General features: G+C 47.8%; 1 protein-coding gene across 1 annotated transcript; it reads right to left on the bottom strand.

Annotated features, from left to right (window-relative positions):
- Window positions 1-3954: 3954 nt before the first annotated feature.
- SFRP2 (secreted frizzled related protein 2) lies at window positions 3955-7792 on the bottom strand. The gene is made up of 3 exons (XM_032109872.1): window positions 7140-7792; window positions 6419-6499; window positions 3955-5020 (listed from the first exon to the last, which is right to left on the bottom strand). Exons 1-3 carry the CDS (start codon window positions 7630-7632, stop codon window positions 4716-4718), a joined length of 879 nt encoding a protein of 292 aa, XP_031965763.1. The 5' UTR covers window positions 7633-7792; the 3' UTR covers window positions 3955-4715.
- Window positions 7793-11360: the final 3568 nt, after the last annotated feature.

Raw genomic sequence — 11360 nt, forward strand, 5'->3', positions numbered from 1 at the left:
TCTATTAAACTCACCCCAAAGGGATATAGTGTGGGCTAATTTATGTTTGTATGAGAGCTTGGGGTCTTGGATTCCTGTGATGTGAATATCTTGCACTCTCCTTTTCGTACAGAGGCAAACAAGATCCATTCCTGTGGTTGTTTCACCAGACAGTCAGGCTGTACTAAAACTACATCTGCTGATAAGAAAGCAACTTCTAGATAAATCATATAGGCAGGTCTCTGAAGCCTAGAAATAAGAACTTCTGGCTCCAATAACAAAAGCCTGGCTGCCCAGCCTAGGGAAGGCTGCCTACTGCTCTGGTAGCAATCAATCCATCACCCTTCCTCTGGCATTGCCAACTGTGGCCACATCACAACAGCTGTCAGAGCTGATAGGCTTGGTGAGGATGGCAGTGGGCTGCCAAAGCAGCTGAAGCCGAGCTGCCCTGCTGGTTGCATGGGGGTTTTTCATGTCCCACCAGGCACCCAGGGGATGAGGTGGTGGTCCTTTCTGGAGTCTTGGTGGCTCTGCTCTTGGTTGATACCCTTGATGGCTGAAGAGAGCTAGCGAGACCCCTGGAAGAGGGTTGAGAGAGGTGCTCCATGGCCCAAGATGGGAGAACAAAGGGTTATAACAACAGGGAGATATACAGGAGACCTGGTCAGCAAGGCAAGGTGTGTTTTATCTGTTTATTCTTCATTCTTGCTCATATATTCCTTAAATATCTTCATATTCTCCTGCTGCAGAATAGGTATAGTGGCCTGAGCTGACCAGCATGTGCCTGTGATGTTCCTTGTGGCACCTAACTGCCCTCCTGCCCTCAGAAAAAATCATAAATTAAATTTACATGTCTCTTGCTGGATTTCCCACATGGGTCTTTTTAAGTCTTGAGCCGGTCATTAGGATTTTTGTGGCTTGTGTGTAGTTATACTGCATGAGTTCTTTAATAAACCATTCTGAGGGCAAAAGTGTCTGTATGAGAGGGGAGAGAGGGACTGGGTGGCTTCTCTGTGGGTGTCTGAAGTGAATGAGAAGTGACGGAGAAAACAAAGGATTAAGAAATAGTTAAAGGATAAAGAGAATGATCAATAAGAAAGAAAGGAAAAGACTGTGAGGAATATTGCTGATGGGTTTTAAATTTGAATTTGGGTGGACATTTTTTTTACACACCTGGGGGGAAGAAGTTGGAGGGAGCCTTGGTTGCTGTTATGCTTTCGAATTATAATCTAAGTGCTGCTGTGATTATACATCATTCTGATTGCTGTGGGCTAGTGATTAGAGCATAAAACTTGAAGAAAAAAATACTCTGTTTTTCTTGACTGTAAAAGACTTGCTGGGTGGTTTTGAATGAGTTATTTCACTTCACTGTGCCTCATTTTCCTGATCTGCAAAAGAAGGATATTAATGCCTATTTTTGTGAAGGCAGTCTGAGAAACTAAATGGAAACTTCTGTATAAATGTCAAGTGTCATTATTATTGTTCTTAAACTAATCCATTGTAGTCAGCTGCTTTTATAGTTTTTATGAAAGCAAATACAATGGAAGCTACATAATTGGCAGCATAAAAATGTTGTTTTATTTAGAAAAAAGACAAAAAGTGCCTGAAAAAATGCAGCAGTGGGTTGCCTTTTTTCATCAATTGCAAAAATCTTTGTTAGGAGTGAACCATACCATACCAGGTAATAAAGTTACTCTGAAGTATATGTGACACAATTATGAGAAGTAACAGGCTCTGATAATTTTTGTTATATGTTTGGCTCACTATTTTCCTGGCACAGTCAAAGATTTTCAGTTATTTTTGAGTAAGTAAGAGTAAAAATGTATGTGTTTACTTCTTTGCCAGTATCTGGGAGGTGAAGTTTCCTAAGGCTGTGACTTAATCCTAATTTTCAGTTGAGTAGTTTGCAGTGTCTGGCTCTTACACCACTAGAAACAGTACAACAAACATTGACACTTCTTGGTGAGGTGGATATGACCCATCTTTAAATACAATACTGTTGGAAATTAGGTAATGGAACTTTGGGAAAAGGTGAATCCCACTACTCTTCACATTTGCCTAAATCCTATTTATCTGAAAGGTAGTCCTACCCCTGCCAATTCACCTTGAGGGTGGATAGTCCAAATGATTCAGCCAAGGGCCACATGCAGAAGGCTTTATCCTTAGGGCATCTGTATGGCAGGGTGCTCTTAATCCAGGATGCTGATTATACTAGTAAAATTCAATGTTTGCCAGTTTAGTTTGTTCTTCTTCTCCTGAATTTGTCCTGACAGGAACAGGATTCTTCTGGTGTAACTGTATTTATGTTGTGATAGAGAAAGAGGAATGTGGTATAGGTTTTTAAGACAGGGCACTGTTGATCATAGGTAATACGTCCTCATACATTTAAGCAATTTGGCAAAAATCTGTTGTATGGTCTTGACCTTAACGTGACCCCGGAGTGAGTAACTTGTGACCTGTCTGTCCTCATCAGCATCAGTACTGCTGCCTTCTAGGACAGCCCAATTAAGAAAATTTTATGGCTACTGTAGGACAACTTAGTATCTGCAAGGCAGGCTGTGTGCAACAGTTCTGGCTGTTCATTTTCAGTCCCCAGTGACTGCATTGCAACAACTGCCTCTTCAAAGTGCTTTCCTCCATGAGGCACACATGCCTGTTTCCTGAAGGTTCACCTTCAGACAGCTTATCTTTATCTGTGAGCTCGTTCCCTCTAAAACCACAGCTGTTCAGGTACAGGCATTACACCACATGTAATGGTGTAGAGTGATATGCAATGGGTCTGTAAGATGATGGACATAGTGCTGGTGTTAAAATAATTACACCATAACATGAAAAGAGTCAAATCTGTATCCTGGTAAGTCAGGTTCATTCAGAAGAAAAGTTTTAATGACATTTCAGCAAGGTATTGGCCTTTAAATACAGATGCTATTTCACAAAATAATTAAGAGCCAGTTTGGAATGGGGCTTTTTGTTTGGTGATTGGTTACATTTTTCCTTTAAAAAATTTTTGTTTTAAAATTCTTGTACTTTTGGGGACATTTGTGAGGATTGCTCTTTTCTTGCTCTGGTCAGCATCCTACCTCTGTATGAGGTGTAGTGAATGCATTAAGACTGTGGGAGAGGGCAAACAATTTTTCTACAACAACATACATGTTGGATCTTTACATTTCACCTTTTGATCCTGATGGTGAAAAATAACACTAAATTTATGAAAATAATGTGATTTTTTTACTTTAAAGAAAAACCAAGCGTTGGATTTGTAGTTAATCAGTGAAGTGTTAACATAAAATGTTGTTCTTGGGAATATGGGACTGCTCATCCTGTCAGTGAAGCTAAGAAGAATCTGCTACATGTAACAGCACTGGGAGGCAAGATTATTTTTCAGGGTAAGTACAGTAAAATTCAGGTAATACTCTTCATCAGAAAACATTTGTAAGAAAAATGCTAAAAAACATTCATTTAGTTACACTATTAGGTAGGTTTTATTTTCTTTTTCAATAAGAATAGTGAGTGTACATACACACAAAAAAATGCCTTTCTCTACCATTATTCTGAATTGCAAGTTGCGAATGACATTTTTTCCTTAATATGTCTTTTTCAAGAAATGTAAAGATGGATTTAATTTTTAAGACAGTGGTCTCATTGAAATTCCATGTCAGGAAAGTCCTCTGAGAAGATGAAATGCAGGCAGTCGAACAACAGAGCCACAGAAAAGAAGCCTCATCTCCTAAAGCTCAACAGACAATATTAAAATGAGCTGACTGAACCCCAGTCCTGTGTCTTGTGGGCTCATTTTTGGGGAAATGAGGTCCACTACGATTTTCTGATTGCAGCACTAGAGGCTTCCTCGTGCTTTTCTACTGGCCACTTAGGGTGGAATGACAAATCCTGCTTTGCCATTACAAAGCCCAGTTGGACAGCTTTCTCCCAGTTCTCCCAAAATGGATTAAAGTGAATACAGACAGAGACAATGAGTAAACTATGATGTAAAGTTTATATACAAGAATATAACATTCATCTGGAGTATTTACAAGGTTAATTAAAGCAATATTTTACAACTCTTTCAGGTTAACCACTGGGTATATTACAGTTAGGCTACAGATGGTTTAATTTGCAAAACAATTAAAAACCAAAAAAAGTTGCATTCAGATTAATCAGCTCCAAAACTTGTTGGTTTTTTTTCTGAGAGTGAAGGGCTGAGACTTGTAGAAAATAAAATGTGAGAATGGTTAATATACTCTTACTGGTGCCTATGTATCACATGCAAGAGTCGTAATGTGACCTTTATAGAGTTAATACAGACAGCAAGCCATGTCACCTCAGCGGAAGCGCTGTGCCCGCGGTGACAGGCCAGCAGCACGCCTGGCTTTCTCTGCATCTCCTACTGTGGCACAACAAACATGCACATTTACAGAGAAGCAGCAATATAAATGAACCAGCATTACCGAAACAAAGAGGGAAAGACCTCAGACCAAAGTCACGTTTGCAACCATAAAAAACCCCCCAAGCTTTAAGCGAGATACTTTAATACTTCCCAAAAATAGTCATTATTTTTTTTTTTTATTACATTTTAACCTATGTACAGAAACGGAGGGGTTCTTCCCCTCTCGGAGAGCGGTCACTGTGTCTTGTGCCCACGGCATCTCGAGGCTCAGAGGGGCCAAAGCAGGAAGGTGCGGGAGGCCCAGAGAGCTTGGGGCAGGGGCGGCTGCTGGAGACAGCCAGGGATGACGCCACTAACACTGGAGTTTGCGGATGCTGCGGGAGAACCGCTTGAAAGCCCGCTGCCCTTTCTGCCACCGCTTCAGCGAGGTGATCACGAGTTCCCCAGCTTGCTTCTGCCCCATCACCAAGTAGGGGACGTTGATGTCGTTCATCTCGTCGCAGGTACACTGCAGGCCACCTTTGAGCCAGAGCACTATCTTCCTCAGATCTCTTTCTGTCAGCCCATTCAGCTTGTAGATGGTTTTGCTCTTTGTTTCGGGGGTGATCTTGGTATCCCCATTGATGTAGGCAATCTCCTTCACTTTTATCTTCAAGGCTAATAGAGCGAGGGGAGGGGGAAGTGGGGAGAGGGAGAGAGATTGAGAGGTTTTTTTCCCATTAGTGCACATAAAGAGGACCTGGGGAGGGAGGTGCTCTATTGCTAATTAAACTGTCAGGGCTGACAGAAGAGGCAGCAGGTGGCTCCATTTCTAAAGCCACAAAGGGCATGCAAGTCATTTCAGTTTGAATCAACCTTAGGGCTGAGGTTTTTTGGATTTCTTTTCTCCTCTTTCCCCTCCCCCTCTTTCCCCTTCCTTTCTAAACTAATATTTTTTCCAGCTTTTCTCCTGTTTGCAACAGAGAGAGGGCAGGTTTGCTACACTAACCAGAGCACCATTTTTTCTGCTGGGAGAGGACAGCCTTCCCGAAAGTAGCGTTTGAAGGGGAGGTGGGGAGGCAAGTACCTAGACCTAATCTGAAACCTGATCTCTGCTGCAGCTCAAAACTTCTACACTTAATTTATTAGGCTGGAGAGGATTTTAGGCAAACCTGCAAGGAAATGATATTTCACATGCATTGTTTTTTTGAAAGAATAGATCCCACGGAGGGCAAATTGGTCCAACAGCTGCATTAGATTTGGTAAAATAACTAGGAGGGGGATACAGGGCTCTGTAAGAAGCTGTGGGGCATGTTTAGCTTTAGGAGGATTTATCTGAGTGCAATTTGCCAGGCCAAAACTATTGGTTGTTTTAGCAATTATGTGCCACAATCATGGTTTCAGGTTTTGGGTGGGTTTTTGTTTTCTTTTTTTTAAAGAAAGACTTTTGAATTGTTGTAGATACTTATACTACAAATCTGTTTCCAGGTATTAAACACTGACCTATTGTAAAAGGATTCCCCTCCTTATTCCCTTTTGCTCTTGAAATGCTAATGTGTGGATAATGTGTCCTTCAGCTGTCTGTGTTGAAGGGGCTTTCTTGTCCTCTTCTAACCCCAGATCTTCCCATTAAGTTTATATCCCCAATTGTCTGTGCATTACCTTCTCTGTCAAATGATATATAGAGCTTCATTCTTAATCTGCAGAGAGAGTCTTTCTTACGATAGACTGAGATTGGTCATGCGGCTCTGTCTCAAACATCTAAATGAAGCTTTGCTCTACTTCTCCCCAGGCAATAGTCTGCATGAAAGATTCTCTCTTTTTTTTCTTTTCTTCATTTTACTTTCTATTGGGCTTGCCAGCAACGTCCACATAAAAGAGCAGTACTTCAAAACAGTAAACAGAAAAGAATGATAAAAAGGGCTGCTTTTTACTCCAAGGTGGAATTTTGTGTTTCATGACCCAACGGTCAAAGCCCTGCCTTTATTCAGGCACATCTCTTACTGACTCCAGCGGGAGGTGTACCTGATCCTCGACTCTCAAGTTTCAAGCGAGAGGAGCTCTGCTTCCACTTACCAAAGTCGTTTTTGCAGAGGTTTTCCACGATGTCATTATCATCTTCATTTTTATTTTTGCAGGCATCACAGACCTTGGGTGCTGGAAATGCAAGCAACAGCCCCCGTCAGACCCGGGGAGAAAGGAACAGCAGGTGGCGTTGGGAACCCTTTGGGAAACGCCAGCTTTCCCTCCCTTCACCCCAGAGCCTGCTCCTTCTCCCCCCAGCCCCGGAGCTGCCCGAGCACTTTGTGGCGCCTTACCCTGCTGCAGACCCGCTTCAGGGGTCACGGTGGGCTTTTAAGGTCATGCCTCGACCAAAAGTTTTTGTTTTAACGGGGAAAAAAGTGCAAAGGGGGTGGGGAGGGAGATCGAAACACGACACAGCGCACCCCAGCTCCGCGCTACAGCGACGACCCTCGCACAAGGCGATCGACCCTCTGGATGCCGCGCGGCTCCAGTGCCGAATCCCAGACCTTTTCTTTGAGGATGGAGACGGGTGCAGGCCGGTGACAGTCCCCCGACGGCGCCTGCCGTTTCCCCGGCCCCTTTGGAAAAGCCTGCCTGAGCCTGGTCTGCGGCCACCTCCCCGGTCCCCTCGTCCCGGAGCACCGGGGCGTGCTGTAACTCAAGGCAGACGCTTTGGGCCCCTTCTGGAAAGCCGGGGAGGGACCCCGCTGTCGGGGCGGCTCATCGGGCGCAGATGCTGCCGGCCCGGGGCCACTCGGCCGCTCCTTCTTACCTTCCCTGGTGACGGGGAGGATGTGATCGCTGCTGGCCAGCGGGATGCAGAGGTCGTTGTCCTTGGGGAAGCGGCTGCAGTCCAGCATGTCGGGCCAGGGGAAGCCGAAGGCGGACATCACCGGGGCGCAGCTCTCTTTCACCTCCTCGCAGAGCGAGTGGCAAGGCTGGATGATCTCGTCCAGGTCGTCGATGCAGACGGGGGCAAAGAGGGAGCAAAGGAACTTCCTGGTGTCGGGGTGGCACTGCTTCTGCACCAGCGGGATCCAGGTGGACGCCTGCTCCAGCACCTCCTGCACCGTCTCATGCCCCAGCAGGTTGGGCAGCCGCATGCTCTGGTACTCGATGCCCCGGCACAGCAGCATCGGGGCGGGGATGGGCTTGCAGTTGGAGCGCTTGTAGGAGAAGTCAGGCTCCCCGAAAGGGAAGAGCCCGGCGGCCGAGCCCATGCAGTGGGACGCCAGCAGGAGCAGGGCGCAGAGGCGGCGCTGCATTTTGGGGCGCGGAGGAGGTAGAGGGGGGGCTGGCGAAAGGCTCGGGGGGCCGGGGTGACGGGGCGGGCGGCGCGACGCTACCTCAGCTGCAGGCAGCGTCCCCCAGCCCGGGCTCCTGCTGCCAGGCGGGGACGGAGGGTCTGAGCGAGATGCTGGGGCAAACGGGAGTTTTCTGGATTTTTTTGTATGCAAATAGCAGGGGGAGCGGGGGCTGGGAGGAGCCTGGTGACAGCCATCCAGAAAGGATTGGTCACTACTTTCTCGGTCTGCTTTTGCTCAGGGGGATTGTCTTTTGGCAGGAAATCCTTGCAAGGAACATTACCGTGCGAGCACGGAGAAGGAGGGAAAGATCCCGGCGAACAAAGAACCCCGAGGAGCTCCTGTGCCGGGCAGGGGGCGCGGGGCCGCCCCGAGCCGCGGGGAGCTGGAGGTGAGCTTTGCCTCTGGCACAGCCACCGCGGAGCGGCGGCACCCCCGCTCCCCCCGGCACCCCCGCTCCCCCCGGCACCCGTGCCCACGTTTGGAGCTTTCGCTGCCAGCGGACGGGGGATGTGGCCGGGCCGGTTCCCAGGCAAGGGGCGAGGCTGGCGGCTCCCTCAGCCCCCGGGGAGTGTCTGGAACCTCCGGTCCCTCCCTGCAATGCCGGCAGGGCTCGGCCCGGAGCTGGAGCCGCAGGCAGCAGCTGGGGCGGGGGGGCTGCCGGCACTCCCGGCCCCTCTCCGGCTTGGCAGCGCCCAGCCCTGGGGCTGCCCGGCGGGGCCTTCCTGCTGCCCCCCAGCCCCTCCTGCCCCGGCTCTCCCCGGCCGGGAGTGGGGGCTTGCAGCCGACCCGGGCCCTACAGCCCCTGGATGGCCCCCGACTGCCAGTGGGGGTTTTCCCCGAGTAGAGGGAATCCAAGTGCTTTCGAAATACTAGCACGTTTTTCTGAGGCTGAAAGCGCGGGCCTGGCTCTGTGCAGCATAGGCACATCCCTTTCCCTTCACTCCTGTCTTCACCTAGAAACTCCCTTAAAGAATTGTGTTTGTGTTGATTTACCACCAAGGGGAAGACAACAGGCAAGGCACTGGGATCACAACCCAGCTTCAGTGTGCTTTGGATAATTCTTGGATTTTTAGTAATATTATTTATGGGATTATTACTGAAAAGAGTAGGCCTGTGTAGTATCATTTTGTGGTAAACCACATTCATTAATCAGCTACTGAATATTTCTCCTTATAGAGATGTTTTATGGGAAGCTAGCCTCAGCCATGATGACTTCTGCAAATTGCAGGATCCCTGTACATCAATTTTCCAGACTGGGCTTCCCAGAGATGTGACTCACTGCTTGTGGCATAGGGAAGAGATGGGACCTGCAGCATTCCCACCAGGAAGGCACAGGTCTGCCATGCTGGAATGGCTGCAGTGCTGCCCCAGGCAGGCTGTTGTCACATGGTGAAGCCAGTGCCAGCTCTTTCAAAGGAGATTCCAAGATCCATTCCAGTGGGGCAAGCTGATGAATGTAATCTCCCTGTAGGCCAGCTTCTCTCCTGAAGCTGATACCTGGAAAATAAATATCCTGAATGTCTAGTGTCACTTGTGGTAAGGCTTAAAAGTAGTTTATTTCTTACAGCACCACATATTCTTACCATTAATTACCTTTAAACAGAGCACATGTAAGCTCCTGGCCTCAATTGCCTTCCATAGCACTGAGCCCCACTGATGGTTTAGGATGCCCATTTTAAGCCTGTTTTGCCAAGTTCCTGAGGATTGCCAGAGGTCATAGCCTTTGCCACTTGCCAGGAATGTCCCTTCCAGCTCCTAGTGCTGGTTCTACCAGCCTCTGTCCCCAAAATCCTCTGTGGTGGAAGGAAATCTACCAACAGGTTTGCTCTTACCCTGAATGGTTGGGCTATTCACCGGGTCTTTGTAAAATGGACAAGTTTGTGGTTTGTTTTTCTCTCTCTTTTTTTCCACTGCTTCTCATTTTTTTTGAGTCATTGGTATCTCTTCAGGTGGATTTCAGCACAATTAGAAGAAAATTTGCCTGCTCCACAAATTCCCTGTACACTACTTTCCACGGATGCAGCCAGCTAGGCTATGTGGGAGCAAAGACCCAAATCTGAGCAGACTGTTTAGACTAGAGATAATAACCATTCTTCGTGGTGCAGGATGAGACATTTCCGACAGAAACCTGCTCATTCTTTTCACCAGAACTGTTTGCTTGTTTGTTTCCAGGCCACAGGAAATAAGCAGAAAACCCACACATTTTCCTGGATTAAGCTTTGATTTGAAATAAGGTTTTATTCAGACCTTATTATTTCCATTTTTAATGACCTCCGCTGAACTCATTTACTCTAAGTTTGAAATGAGCCGCGATCAAGTGAAAAAAAAAACCGGCCCACGCCTGCAGACCCGAGAGCAATCATTAGTGTTCTCGCTCTGATCCCTTGCAGGTGAAAGCGCCAGAGGGCGAGGCTGCCTTCAGTACTCCTCCCTGCCAGCTCGGGAACGGCGTTCCCAGCCTGCGGACCCGACTGCCGTTCACCATGACCCCAGCCGCCTTCTCGGGGCGCGGATGATGCTCGCCCTGCCGGCCCGGCTCCGCCGCGCAGCGCCAGCACCATCCCCGGCGCCGCGGGCGGAGCGGAGCCGCGTTTCGGCTGCCCCGGGGCCGCTGCCCCCCGGCTGTCGGGGCGCACGGCGGGGCCCCGGGAGACGCCCGCGGGGCTGTCCCGCGGCACGCGCTCGGGCCAATAAACATCCGCTGTCTCACGGTTAATTGGGAACCGAACTAAGGAGCGGTGCCGCCCCTCCGCCTCCCGGGAAATTCAACCCGGCGGGCCCCGCCCCGCCCCGGCTCTCCATCGTAGGCCACCAGGTAAGGGATTGGGATCCACCTCCCACGACAGGCGGCGGGTTGGAAGTTTGGGTGACCTGGTCCGACCTGGCTGGAGCCAAGCAGGACTGCTTTCCTAAAATACAATAGTGTTTTAAGGTATAAGTCCTTTATTTATTTTTTTTTTTTTTATGTATTAAGTTTTTTTTTTAATTGTTTTAAAGGCAGCATAGGCTTTTGAGCACCCGTAAATTCATCAAGTGCCATGGATAGTTAAGCCCTGAAAGTAGCATAAGCGTTTAAGCCACTTTAGATGTTTAAATCTGTATAAGCTGTTAAAATGCCTTTAATCCTCAAGTGCTTAAATCACCTTAAATCTTGGGAGTTAGGTGAGAGAATGAACTGCCTGGAAAAAAAGACCTCAGCTCCAGTTTCCCCCAACTTTCAGTAAATGTTACCTGATGGCTGGTGGTGAAAATGAATGAACTGTGGGGAAAATGACTGGAGTCCTTGGAACTTGCATAGGGTTCTGTGCAGCATTGTGTTCTAAGGAGTGTACCTGTTCTGTGCCCTCCAAGTTAAAACTGTGGTGCTGCTTCCACTTGTTTTCAAACCTTGATGAGAACTCTGAACTTCTGTACCTTTTTCCGACCAGTCCTGGAAGCCGAGGTGTGGAAAAGGGAAAATGTATTTACACTTGCCTGTCTGCTGAAGAATAGGCAAGACACTTGCTTTGACACAGGCAGCAATAAAGAGTATGAATTTCTTAATCTGTTTAATATTTTTCCATGTCTTCTGCCTTGAGATCACTCAGTTCCTTACCTGGCTGTGTACAGTATGTGGGGGCCTCTTTGCTTCTCCCTTCCCCCGACCCTATGAGGTGCTTTGGTGATGTGATGAGCTTTGAGCCATC

The sequence above is a fragment of the Corvus moneduloides genome, chromosome 5, assembly GCF_009650955.1.
Source record: "Corvus moneduloides isolate bCorMon1 chromosome 5, bCorMon1.pri, whole genome shotgun sequence".
Classification (NCBI taxonomy): Eukaryota; Metazoa; Chordata; class Aves; order Passeriformes; family Corvidae; genus Corvus; species Corvus moneduloides.